This window comes from Lytechinus variegatus, chromosome 14, assembly GCF_018143015.1.
Source record: "Lytechinus variegatus isolate NC3 chromosome 14, Lvar_3.0, whole genome shotgun sequence".
NCBI classification, from domain to species: Eukaryota; Metazoa; Echinodermata; class Echinoidea; order Temnopleuroida; family Toxopneustidae; genus Lytechinus; species Lytechinus variegatus.
In genome coordinates this window covers 8,770,105-8,784,797 of record NC_054753.1, presented here as the reverse complement: position 1 = coordinate 8,784,797, position 14,693 = coordinate 8,770,105, and the positions used below count along the sequence as shown (strand labels likewise).

At 36.2% G+C, this 14,693-nt stretch overlaps 1 protein-coding gene across 1 annotated transcript in view; it reads right to left on the bottom strand.

The window, feature by feature from the left end:
• LOC121427568 (CTD nuclear envelope phosphatase 1A-like) overlaps positions 1 to 7,956 on the bottom strand; it is a 39,971-nt gene extending 32,015 nt beyond the window's left edge. The window contains exon 1 of the mRNA XM_041624023.1: positions 7,546 to 7,956. Within this exon, the coding sequence (XP_041479957.1) occupies positions 7,546 to 7,644 (99 nt within the window). The 5' untranslated portion in view covers positions 7,645 to 7,956. The remainder of the gene's footprint in view (positions 1 to 7,545) is intronic.
• Positions 7,957 to 14,693: the final 6,737 nt, after the last annotated feature.

Here is a 14,693-nt window from a genome sequence, read left to right as displayed (position 1 = left end):
CTACCTACATGTACAAGTAAGTGTACATAACATAATACATGTATGTACATTGTAAATAGTACAAATCAGGTGGGTGTTTCATAAAGCTGTTCGTAAGTCAAGAATGACTTGAAGAACGATTCGTGATCTTTTCTTGTTGCAAATGGTAGGTTCATTGGCGATGGTTTAGAGCGTAAAAAGTGATCACCAATCGTTCTTAGAGTTGTTCTTAACTTACAAACAGCTTTATGAAACGGACCCAAGGTTTGAAAAATAAATTCCCATGATCTATAATTTTATTGTACTTTGGAATCACACATCAAATGCTTTAAAATAAAAAATCAGATAAAAAATCACAAATAAATGTCTCATTTGAAACATAAAAATAAGGAAGGTCATATGAATGAGTTCAAACCCACACAGAGACAAGTAAACCTCAAATTACATTGTATACCATAGGCTTACTTGTTTTCTATTTCACCAAGCACTTATTTGTCCAATTTTTTTGTGGACACAAGAATATCAAGATTGTAGTACTTACCATCAAACAGTGCTACTTAAAGTTGTATTAATAGCATTACTGTTTGGATGAGATTACATCAGATCTATATTTTCACTCAAATTAATTATTTTTTATCATACTCAATAATAATAATAATATAGGGTATTTATATTGCGCGCATATCCACCTTGTTAGGTGCTCAAGGCACTCCTATTTTACCCGGCTGAGCTAGGCGTTCACAGCGCACACAGCTTTTAAGGAATTACTTCCTACCGGTACCCATTTACCTCACCTGGGTTGAGTGCAGCACATTATGGATCAGTGTCTTGCTGAAGGAAATTACGCCATGGCTGGGATTCGAACCCACGACCCTCTGTTTCAAAGTCCGGAGACTAATCCACTGGGCCACAATGCTCCACACAAAGTTAAATTAGCATTTAAATACTTTTATTCTTCTTCTGTATTGTGCCCTCCATCAAACCCTGTACACTGTAGTTCATCAGTCTAGGGAGGTCAAAACTGCTGGGGCTTTCTAATTGTAATAAGTTGATTGAGACCGATTGCATGGGGGATGAAGTCAGCACAGGAATTAAACACTCGTCATGAAAATCCCAATGGAAATTCTCACTGTCCGCAATTTGCTAATTATTGTTCTCTTATATTTAAGATTTGGTAAATCCCTCAAACGTGCATGCATGCCACTATTCCAATTCTTAACCAGAGTACATGAATATGCCCTAAACCAGTTAAGATGAAGAAGATATGAAACAAAAAATTATTTTTACTGAATAGAATATCTGGAATATCCAATTCTCATTTTTTCTCAAGCAAGTAATATTTCAGGATAAAATCTGACATCCAATCGTTAAATTTGTAAGAAAAGTGCCTAATGGGTCAAGCCCCAATTATACATTACCGAAAGGAAGTGCTACATTTTTTAGAAAAAAAAAACAATTCAAATTTTCACAAAGATTCAACAGATGAAAAAGAAACAGACATCCACTAGACTTTTGTAAGATAGAGTTATAATTCACATTGCCAAACTTTTAAGCTGAATAATTAATAAAAAAATGAGTCAGATGCATAGAAATTGTTTTTTGCGTTTCCTAGGCTTTTGCTGGATTTCGGTTAGAATAAAAATGAGCGACTGCTTGCAAGTAACTTTTTCTAGCAAGCTCAAGCAATTACCCGGCAAAATTATGCTCACATTTCGTTGATTATTAAGAATTGCTAAAAAGCATAAAGCAAGCTTTTTGCTTGTGCATTTAAGCATTTGCTTGGGTTTTTTAGGTTCCATCATAGCAGCTTCAGCGTTTGCTTGAACAAGACATCGTGTTTTATTGTGTTTATGCACACAAGGGCTAAACCCAAGGTGTAAAGTAGCCTTAAGATTAAAAACAAGAATAGAGGAATAGTGAGACACCACATCTATAAAGGGTAAAAAAAAGTGATGTTACAGTAGAGAAGCAGTAGAGTTTGCACTGCCATGTCAGGAAACCCTTAAAGCCCTCCTTTGCTTTGTGAGTCGCGTTTGCACCAGCGTGACATTGCTATAATAATAATAATAGCGGCATATTTATCCAGGGTAGCCACTTCAGTTCCGAAAACTGTTCTCCCAGCGGGCCCTGCTATTACCCCGGCTTTAGCACGGCTACCTTGATCGGGCGCTCGAGCATTCGAGGAATTTCTTCCTTCCGGGTACCCATTCACCTCACCTGGGTGACATTGCTGTTATCAAAACTGTAAGCAATTGCTTGCCGGATGCAGGGAAAAGGTTTAAAGGAATGGTGCAGGCTGAAGATAATGTATTTATAATATGAACAGATAAAAGAAAAATCAGACAAACATATTAAACAGTGAAAACTTGATCAAAATTGTACAAGGCATTTTGCCTCCGACGAAGATTCTGCTAGGATCGAAAGCTTAGGCCCTTTTGACTCTCTAAAGCATAAAGAAGTTATGACATTTTAAATTTTGTATTATTCTGGTGAAAAGGTTCTAGGCATGTCTTGATGAATATTCAATAAGCAAACAGGTGAAGCATTGCTAAGGCATGGTCTTTTGCTTGGCAATTGCTACTTTTTATGCATCTTGGCCCATTCTTAGTGCTCTAATTCTTCTTCTGATAATGGAAGAGGACATTGTCTGGTGTATGGACCATTACTGTCTGCCTGTCTAGATCTTCTAAACCTTTTTGTTTTACTAGTAAAATTCCAATTATTTTGATGGCATTGTTATTGCTGTTCGTTGTGGGTCGTTTCCACACCAAAATGAATGATCTCCTCAGTATTCTCTCAGTGTGTTTGTCACAAGGTTGATGAGCTGCTAGGTACTATTTGCTTTATACTGGTGCTAGAAGTTGGCATTGGTGCTTTTGATGAAGCGAGCCAAAGAAGATGCTATTATAAATTGCATTTGGGGTGACCATTTGGGGTTAGTCCCAAGGAGGGAAAAGAGGGATATATCTCGAAGATAGGAAGGGTGCCTGTCCTTTGATATCCAACATCAATGGATTGCATCATCTCCTCTCTATGCGATTTGTGGAGTGGGCAGTGAAGGACATGTTCAAGTGTTAGACCAAAATCTTCGGTCTCTGTTTTGTTGGTTGTTCAGCTGAACTCCGTTGGCTTCACTCACCAAATACAGAGACCGAAGTTCTAGCGCGATCTGTACAGGGGACTCAATGGCCATATGTTTATGTACTTACGATCGGATAAAACGGGGAAGTGAATTTGCGCTACAGCCGAGGTAAGTCACTGTTTTTGTTCCTTTTAACTTAATTTTTCTCTGTGTTTTGGCAATTAATGCCAAGAAGGAATATAAATTTGCGTTTTGTTCGCATTAATTTCATTCTTGTGTGTTGGTGTGTGTGTGTGCTCATGTGTAAAAAGTGAATGGGAGATTAATTATGGGTGACTCTGACTCTGCCACTGACAAAATAAAAGCAAGTTAATGAACTTGTGACAGACCACAGAATAATTCAACCTATGCATTGTGATACATAATCCATACTGAAATTAAGGGGTTAAGATCTACATAGATCTACTGTAATTCACCCCTTTTTAAAACAAGAAAATACTTGATGTCTTGAATTAAATGAACATGCAACACAATTCAAAATCAACCATACACAGTAGTAGATCTAATCAACTACATGTAGCAGGTCTAAACTAATGTTGTAACCCGCACCTGTTGCGGTACGGGTTAACCTGCCGGTATGCCTCCGATCGTGGGTTGCGGGCCGGGCCGAGTTCATTCTCAAACCCGCAGACCGTCATGCGAAAAAAAGGGAGAATAAACGACGCATAATAAAAACATTCACAGTGAAAATTGAGTTAAGATCATGTGCTTCTTACGTGGCAGATTCTTTTAGAGACGTAGATATTTCCTTTTAAAAAATGCCGGCGTATTTTTGTCTTGTGAATAGTGAACAGGACTGAGTCTGAGACAGTTCAACATGATAAAATACATCGAGTTGCTCTTTCAAAGGCTAGCTAGGCCGGCCAGCGCCAGTGCATGCAGCGCAGTCAAAAGCAACCGCATGGGCCAATGAAACTCGATGTTGAGTTTCCCGTCCCATTTTTTCCAGCTCATAATGAGGAACCGATTTCATTATTCATTATTTTTCAGAAGATGAAAGTTTGACCTTTTGTAACCTTTTAACGCACTTTATTCTGTGGAACTTGAAGCCAGGGAAAAATTAATCATTTTTTTTCGGGGGCTCCATTTTCATTTTTTTTGTAATATTTCAGGGGCTCTTTTCAAATGCTACGTTTTTGTATTTTGAGGAATACCTGTTCACTTATTAAATTAATTATTACTTGTTGTTTATTGTATGATTTTTAAAGTTTTTTTCATGCTTAGAATCTTGGATGTGGGTGTGTTTGTGTGGGTGAGACTGTGAGTTGAACTTGATATAAATGAATTTAATATTTAATTTTTACTCCATCTAATTCCAGTACTTGGCCATGTAATAAAGGCCCACATACCCTTACTTTTCCTGAAGTTCTTTGAAAACGCAGATCTCCACGAAAATTGTATTTCTCTATGGGGGAGTCTAAATTTGGTGAGAATGAACTCATTGATAACTTAAATATACATGACAATGAAGAAATCATCAAACTTTATTGGCAGTTTTGAAAAATATACCCAAAATATAAACTCTGTCTGAAGCAGAAAATCACCATCATTGAGGCCTTTACCGAGCGAATTGTCCCCCAGAGCTCTGGCAGAGAGACAGAGCTCAGACTAGCTAGCACAAGCGCCAATGCGTACGTGGGTGAGCCTCCCGTCGGCCTTGTAACAGATTGAGCTTTGTTTGATGATTTTTTTGTCTGATATTTACCTCATCCCCTGGAAAAATAAAACAAATGATTTTTAAGTTATAATTAGCAAATAAGATAAGTTATTTTGGATGTTACTAGGCCGTATGATAACTCACCAACGCAAGGTTACTAGACTCTGGGATTTATTGAGATAGCTCAACCATACCTCGAGCGATGTTCGTGCAGGCTCCACCACTTCTACTGTTGTTGAGTGGAGCCTGCACGAACATCCCTCGAGGTATGGTTGAGCATGCAGCGTCATTCCATTCACAAAAAAAGAAAGAAAAGATTTACAGGTATTTACTAGATATACAAGTAATTGTGTTACTGAAAAGCTTAAATGTTTTATATCAGTTTTGAATCTAGATATCCAAATAGTTTATTTTCAGAATTTGATTTTCAAACGCGGGCCAAATTTCATAACGCGAGCGGGAGACGGGAAACTGAACATCGAGTTTTAGCGGCCATATTATCGAATGAAATACAAAAACAGAAGGAAATAATATAGAGATAAACGAGAAGAAAAAATTGACTGTATCATTATCCAGGTATTTATTGCAATTTTGATTACTTTATAGACGAGGTCCCATAGAATTGAATATTGTAATTATGATTGTTGTGAGTCGCCGTGTCGACCGACCTGGACTGAAAAACAACATTGCCGATCCTTGCTGGGCAGCCTGGGCTAGCTAGCGCGCTGAGCTGAGGCTCGCTAGCTCCGAGGCGTTAATTGCGTAATGCTTTCAATTTCGAGATCAGAGTGGACCCATTTCTTGGTACAAAGTCACCCCAAAAAACATTTTCTCTCCGGAATAAAAGGCGAATTTGCAAATTGTAAGTAAATTCACTCTAGGCTAGGTAGTAGTAGACATATATTTTCCTGATTTGAGCCTGTATAGTGTGGGGATTGCAGAAATAATGTTTTTCATTTTTCAAAGATAAATTGACTTGCGGGTTAAAACCCGACGGGTCAGCGGGTCCCGCTTGCAAATTATTGGATTATACGGGACGGTTCGGGTTTTCACTTGCGGGTTACAACATTAGTCTAAACTCTAATGAATTTTGTTCAGTTGATTTGCTTTAGAGTCTACACTTTACAATATGGGAGACTCTCCAATAGGGGAGAAAATCTCCCTATTGGAGACTTGCTTTGCAAAAGAACAAAAGAAACAACACCAACAAAAGCGCAATTTTTTCCACCAAAAATTTTGTCTCACTGAGGTCAGAAGCCCATTTGTTTTTTTCAAAATTTAAGTGTGGTTGACAACACAAATCCTTATCAAAACAAAAGAAGACGGTGAAGAGGGGTAATTTTGCATTCATGAGGAATCTGCCTATCACATTTTTAGTTGCCGCCAACTAAAATATTTGCTTTTGAAGCACATATAAACAAAGCAAATTGGTCTCCCAAACTGGAGACTGTCTCTGAAATTGGAAACCCAAATTATTTACAAAAGTCTCTAAATGTTGGATATAATCTCTCTCTTGGGAGATAGTCTCCCATATTGGCCGTGCGCCTCTACTGCTCTACACCCCTTAAAAAATGGACTATACCGGGTGTCTGATAAATAAATAACATAAAATTAACTTGTTGTTCTTTTCTGAATTAATAAAATCAAAAGTGAGATTGAGGAATATGCATACCACTGCCTACCACTCTCAAGACAAAGTCAGATTTCTTCTTGAAAATACAGAGCTAACTCTACATATTTCATATTGTAATGTTCTTTGGGCTACATCTAAAGTATCAACTACCAACATATTTCTCCTACAAAAGAAAGCAGTTCGCATATGTACTGGGTCTGGTTACAGAGACCATACAAATCCCTTATTTGTAAAGCTGAAGTGCTTGAAGGTAGAAGATATCAATTTTTTGCAAACTGCCTTATGTTTCGTTTTAATGCCAATATGCTCCCTGACTCTTTTTCTTCAATGTTTCAGCCTAATAGCACTGTCCATTCATATAGCACAAGACAGTCATCGAACATACATTTGGTTAATCCCCGCACCGCATTAGCTCATAAATCAATCAGACACCGTGGTTCAGATGTTTGGAATTCTCTTCCACATAATATTCGAAATTTGAAAACCTCACATTCTTTTAAATTGGCTGTAAAGCACAATCTCCTTTCAAAATTACAGAATCTGTAAAGTGCTAGCAGGTAATTTTGTTTTCTGTCTTTATTTTCTTTGTAACTGAAGGTTAAGAATTTAACTTTGTTGAATTACTTTACCATATATTCATAACAATTTGAAACTTAATTGTTAAATCTCGGCAGTCTTTCACATTCTTCTCTTTCTTACCTCTCTTCCTTATTCTTACATTTTTATTTTGTTTGCTTGGATGCAAAACAAGTTTCAAGGTGCTTCAACCAATCCAGCTTTTAGCTTATGTTGCAACACTTTTGTATGTTCATTATTTACTTGTGTTCCGTATATACTTATAGATTATCTATGTATTCTTTTACATTGTAAATTGTGAACATGCATGAATTAAATAAATAAATAGATAAATACGGTACATTAGTTACAATTAGGCCCGAGTTAAAAGTAAAACACATCAAACTACACTGAGTTTAGTACAATGCCCGTCAAATTCAAAACGAAAAAAATATCTCCAACCAACCAATGAACATCTATTTATTAATATGAATTTTATGAATTTATAAATATGGCCTAGGCCTAGGCCTAGGCCTACCATGTCACATGCAGAACAAGTAAGTAAAAATTGAATGATACCTTCCGTGTGTTTTTCCGGATCTGATAGCAGAAAAACTCCCATATCTTGGACACGATCAAAATGACCGTTCGAAACCCCATCAGGAAAAATGACGGCATTGGAAGGTGAATCTATAATCCTTCCTTTTTCCTCCTTAAAAAGATGAAGAAAATCAATACGTAAGAAGCTCCTTGGATTGCGTTTTGGTTGAAGGATTAATGATGTTGACCAACAAATTTGTTTGGGTTCCTCTCTGACCCCAAATCGGTAGATTGACGTTTGTGTATTATCTGTGTGTGGTGGCCGTGTGTGAAATCCTCGCACGATTATGAATGGCTTCGTCTTGTTTTATCCACACACATGCAACCGTGATTATGTACACACCCCCATTATACATCCCTCGATTGTGTGTGGATATCCATCGTACGTTTCACATGTTATGCATGTATGCAGCATTGGGATGCTTCTTTACATTTCGGCCAAAGTGAATACGTCCCAGCTCATTCATCGGTTACAAAAAAAAAACATTTGATCTAGATAGATCGGCTCTTTGGTTGAAATTAATGATTAGCAATGTTAATGGAAAGTTTTTCAAAATAATGTATAATGTGCATGGCCAGGCAAAATCGTGTGTAATAAAAGATAACGAAATATCTTCCCCATTTGAATGTAATATTGGAGTAAGACCAGGAGAAAAAGATCACCTAAATACTCAGTTTGTTACTCGCGCTCTCTTTTACTAGTTACTTCAGTTGTTTTCTCCAGGATAAATGTCATGGCTTGAATTTTTTACCCAAAAAATTTAATACGCATGATATGCAAAATGAGATACAAGTGTACATTAACTACGCTCAGGGGCGTAGTGTCGTGTTGGGATCGGTAATTAGGGAAGCGTAATGAAGAAACTTTGCAGAAAGTTGTACAGTTCAAATCACAAAGTATTTAATCGTCAGTTGCAGTTGACAGTTCACAATTTGAAGTACATGAAGATTCAGATATACCAGGAGACGATGAATATAATAGTTTCGAAGTATAAGATTCGGAGTGAAGTTAATATAATATTCGATGGACGTCTAAGTCTTGAAGTCAGTCAGTCTATCTGGATGAGTGTGGGTCTAGTATTCTATCGTTGGTTTTTTTTTCTCTAATAGTCAAGAAGTTATATTTATATCATTTGTTTTGGGGGTGTAACTATTTAAGGTGGGAGTGATCTAAACTTGATCTGATTGGTCTACAGTTCACTGTCTATCGAACTTTCTCTGGTATAAGGGGTGTGGTGATGCTCTGTGCAAGTGACTGGGGCTGGAGTGTGAGTCATACTTCTTCCATGAAGTTAGCTGACGTCACTGAGGGTTGGTCTTTTTATGGTCAAGGCTTAGCAGTTAAATGGTATTGGGGGTTTTGGGATTCTAAGATGACATTGGGGGAGTTTGTAAACAAGTGAGGGTGAATGACTGAAAGGATAACAGGAAGTTAAATTCATACTACATAACATCCCCTTTCTTTGGAAAATGAGGCTCCTCTCCTCATTTGGGAAAATGTATACAAATACATTACAAAGGATATTTTGAAAAGTGAGTGAAACCAAAGTAGTGTATCTCAATTGTCCACTGTACTTTCACTCTCTCTCTCACATGTACTATTTATACTAAGAGGATTAAACTTATTCTACATGTACTTAACTAATTCCAACTTAAACTATAATATAAATAACACATCGAATGTATTCACTAAATATATTGAAATAAAGTAACACACAAGTAAATCAATCAACTGATCAACCAATAATGATACTATATACATTAACTCGTGCAGACTTATGCACTTTGAAACAACTGAAATTGAAAACTAAACTAGTTCAAGTAATAACAGTAATAACAAGAAAAAATTGTATGCGATATAAATCTTAGCATCTGATCAACATGTTAATTAGTGGAAAGTTAACAGGTGCGCTCTAGAATTGACAGTTCTCTATGTTAGGAAGGCCAGTATGTACTTCATTCAAATGAAGCAATCAACATAGAATTCAATCATTACCATCATTCCTATCCTGTTGGAGAATATCTTTCCTTATTCATGTTATAAAAGAACAAAATAAACAAGTACTTTCAAACTTGATAGATATCATCATATGACAAGTATAAATTCAAACTTATCTTGGTAATCAACCTTGCGATGATAAATATTTGTTCAATGAAATATATACTGTTCTAAACTTAATTAAACACATTGTCAACAATTACTACTAAGTTCTAATTCAATCACATACATATCATACATTTAGCAAAACATTAAACATTAAGCAATTACTTATACATTATACATCAAATACAATTGTCTGAAAAGTTGGTCAGTAGGTCACAGTAAACTTTAGTGGTCTCGATGGAATTTAAAGGTCATAGGGCAATTCTCAGTAATGGTCATTTATGTCATTAATGTCATTGTACCTGTCAGCTAGTCTGAATATTATAATAGAACAGGTGGATTGGGGTACAGCTTGCCTTGTGTTGAGAATAAGGGCATATTCACACTTGTAAGATTCCAGAAAATAGTGATGTCACCAAAGTAGTTTCTATACACTCCGCAACAATATTATATAAATCAATCAATTTGTGAGCGGTGGGCGTCCTCATCATAGGGAAATGTGCTTCTATTTTCACTTCAAATTCCGAAGTATATTTATGTCATAGGATTACGCACCAAATCTTCTATATGAGTTTCACTCCTAATTTGCTCTGATGTCTTATAGGTCATTTTCAAGTACATTCAAACTTGACAAGTTTCATGTTATACACAAAGCGGCGAAATACTAAAAGAAAATAATAAAAACCAAAATAAAATTGTATTTTTTGACACATTAGGCCTTTGTGTAATCCAGTATCATTCATCACTGGAAAATGCTTTGCTTTACATGTTAATGTTAACCAAATACAACATCATCATGATTTTGATTGAAATATAAAACATTCTCGCCTCGTAATATCATCTTCCTTGATCACATCACATCCAAATGTTGTTTGAGAAATAATGAAATATCACATGTTACATAAACTTAGTTAATCCTTATCTAGTTCGGTATTCTTTGGAATTGTCAATGTCAATAACTTCGTCTTAAGTCATAAATGGGGTTTAATTTTCATCATGGTCAATTTTAAATCAGAATTAAGAATCTGGTTAGAGTCAGTGTTTGTCAAATATTGCTATTTCCAATGTCAAATCAAAAGGATAAAGATAATATTATTATACATATTAATGAAACTGTGTACACTGAAAATACAATTATGTGCATGTAATGGACATTAAATTAAATAAAGCCTCTCGCACTCTCTCATATGCCAGTGGAACAATAAAGAAAATGGTTTCACTTACCGATTAGAGATAAAGAAGATAACTCAAAAGAATGATTAAAATGTAGTCTTAGCACAATTAAAGTAATGTCCGGTGTTTGATATATTCGGGGGAAGAGTCAAAGTCATTCATTCTATAGTTCAAGATTTATGTTGTTGTAGTGGTGATCTGCGTCTTTGGCGTTGACGATGGCGTCTTGTCATGTTTCCAGTTAGATTCATTGTTATCTGTGTTGTCATCGATGTCCTTGTCCTACTGTTCCTCCGTCTGCTCTTCCGTCTGTATCTTCCGTCTGTTCATCCGTCTTTGTCTTCCGTCTGTGTGTTTCTGTAGTGTGGTAATTGTAGTCGTTGATTTTTGTCATCCAGTGTAGCTCAGGTTCTAACATTGGATCATGCTGGTGCTAACACTCGTAGGATGAATGATATCTTAACTGTCTTTTTATGAGAGCAATTCTCAGTCTTTTCTCGAAGCACATATCCATGATGAAAATTGAGTGTTTCTCGATTAGAAAACCGGGTTCTCCGCCATGTCGTGTTGGGATCGGTAATTAGGGAAGCGTAATGAAGAAACTTTGCAGAAAGTTGTACAGTTCAAATCACAAAGTATTTAATCGTCAGTTGCAGTTGACAGTTCACAATTTGAAGTACATGAAGATTCAGATATACCAGGAGACGATGAATATAATAGTTTCGAAGTATAAGATTCGGAGTGAAGTTAATATAATATTCGATGGACGTCTAAGTCTTGAAGTCAGTCAGTCTATCTGGATGAGTGTGGGTCTAGTATTCTATCGTTGGTTTTTTTTTCTCTAATAGTCAAGAAGTTATATTTATATCATTTGTTTTGGGGGTGTAACTATTTAAGGTGGGAGTGATCTAAACTTGATCTGATTGGTCTACAGTTAACTGTCTATCGAACTTTCTCTGGTATATGGGGTGTGGTGATGCTCTGTGCAAGTGACTGGGGCTGGAGTGTGAGTCATACTTCTTCCATGAAGTTAGCTGACGTCACTGAGGGTTGGTCTTTTTATGGTCAAGGCTTAGCAGTTAAATGGCATTGGGGGTTTTGGGATTCTAAGATGACATTGGGGGAGTTTGTAAACAAGTAAGGGTGAATGACTGAAAGGATAACAGGAAGTTAAATTCATACTACATAACAGTAGATGCATTTTTAAGCCGGGAGGGGGGTGCAAAATCCTGAACGTTGCGGCGCTCGATCGAACAAAATATATATATAATACAACTATTAAAGCAGTTTATCTTTTCAAAATCCATATAATTATGTGGCATCTCTTACACCAATTCCAGAATGGGTTTATGTTGAGCTTGATCAGTTGACTTTTACTTTTTTGTGGGGTGGCAGAAATAAGATTAACAAGAGAACGATTTAGATTACCATCAAGGTGGCTTGAAAATTTTCAATGAAGTTAATCAAAGGCACATAGAGTTATCAAAAGACTAAAAGAAAATAATGCTATGAAATGGATACAATTTCAATTATGCCACAAAACATCTGGGAGGAATATATTTTCATGTGATTACTTGCTTGGATTGTTGGAGATAGCATTGCCGCAATTTTATATAGATTTGTTAGAAGAATGGATAGAGACGAAGGATTTTCGTTTAAAATCTGAAACATTTAAAGGAAATGAGATATTTTTTAACAATAAATTTGTACGAATTGAAGGGAAATGCATATTTAACCAAAAAATATATGAAAAAAATATTTACAGATTGAAACATATTATGGATTATGATGGAAATTTAAGGCCATTTTCGTACTTCCAAAGACAGGGTTTAAACATAAATGATTTTCATTTGATAGAGTCAATTTATAAAACTTTTCCAGTCAGCTGGAAACGAAATATGAAAATAGATAGCAAAGAGGCTTCTCTTAGGGAAGAAATATCATTTATATCTGGAAAAAGAATCATCTGTCAATAGAGGAGTTAGTATCTAAAAACGTTTATGCAAATTTTATGAAATGCAACTTCTCAATATATGTTTTCGAAAGGTTAAAAAACAAATATAGAGCTCTTATGAAAAGATTGAACAGATTTTTATGAGACCAAGACAATGTACTCTGAACAGTAGATTAAGAGAATTTCAGTTTAAAATGTTGCACGGCATTGCTTATACAAATCATCACTTGTTCCGTTTTAAAATCTCACAAAATAACCTTTGTCATGTTTGTTGTTAGTGTAAAAAAGAGGAAGAAACATATCGCCATCTTTTTTCGGAATGTGAATGCTTGTCTGGTTTGGGATAATTATAAGGAGATGTCTGGTTTTATTTCTACGGGTAATTTAAGCTGGGAGGAAATTCTGGTAGGGGTAGAATTAAAGGACGAAGGAAAAGAACGCTTAATCAATCACTTTTTAATTGTTAAATTTTTAATCTTCAAAGGGAGGGAAAAGGGTGCACTTATAACTATGGATGAAATTAAAAGGAAATTCAAAAAAGAGGAATGGGAAGAAAGAAGGCTGGCGCTAGGTATAGAGGCAAGATGTCTCTTCATTTAAGGAAATGGGAAAATCTTAATTAAAAGAATAAATAGGGAGAGTGAGGCAAAGGTATACATATACGAGAGACAAAGCCACAAAACAAAATAAATAAAAACACAGAAAAAAACAATACGGAGAATTGGAGTCCCTTCCATGTAGAGTATATAGGCATAAAGGGGAGAATGCTCCTAACCTGGAGACGGATGGGAGGGGGGGGGGGGGTGGGAGGTGGAACAACATTTTTTATCTTTTTTTATCTCTTATCATGTCATATATTTTGTTAATATTTTATTTTGTAATTGCTGAAACGCATTAGTATTAATTTCTATATTTGATGTATAATTAGTATAATTACATTGTAATGGATTTATTGTATAATTTATAATTATGTTTCAAATGGTTTGTACAAATTGTTTATAGAATCTGATTGTGTATTTTGACTTGAGAGAATAATTAAATAAATAATTAAAGGGTATATAGCTCTGGGGAACCTTGATTTAAGCTACTACCTTGATTTAAGCTAAGAACAAAAGTGGTATAGGCGTAGCTTAAGTTCCCCAGAGCTATCTATACCCTTTGGAAAAATTGGTGATGCCGAAAAAATGAATGTCTCTGCCGGGAATCGAACCCGGGCCCCCAGCTTTGAACGCCGGTGCCTTTAACTTACACTAGACCACAGAGACGGGTTAATGGCTAGGGCGAACCCAATCCGATTGACCGTCAGATAGACAGATTTTCGACACTTATACCAATTATAATTTCCTTTGGCGGGTGAAGGTGCGCCTTCAGTAGAACATGACAAGCCGCCGTGCCTCAGCTGGATCAAAGCTATTGCTTCGATACAGTACATAATTATATGGGAGAAGAAATACAACTGCGTATAGTTGGCAAGTATTATATAGCTCTAGGGAACCTTGATTTAACACACGCCTACTATTGTTCTCTTCATCCATTTCTTTACAATATGTGTGTATATATATATATATATATATGCCTCTTTGTGTGTGTGGGCGGGGTGTTTTGTACGATCGAGCGGGTATAAAATACCGAACCATGGGGGGGGGGGCGGGGGACGGGGGCCGGGCGTTTAATGATGAGAAGTGATGACGCCCGAGTCCGAGACCATGAATCTCAAGGCCGGCAGTGGACGATTTCAAAGGCTGGAAGGGAACTTTGTAATGTTTTATCAAACAATTTTTGACAACTCAAAATTAAAGGTCCGCGTTAAGGATGACGTGCATATAGGCCTAAAATTGTGGACCCAAGAAAACATTGCCAAGTAATAATCGGCGAGACCACTGTCACAACAGGTCG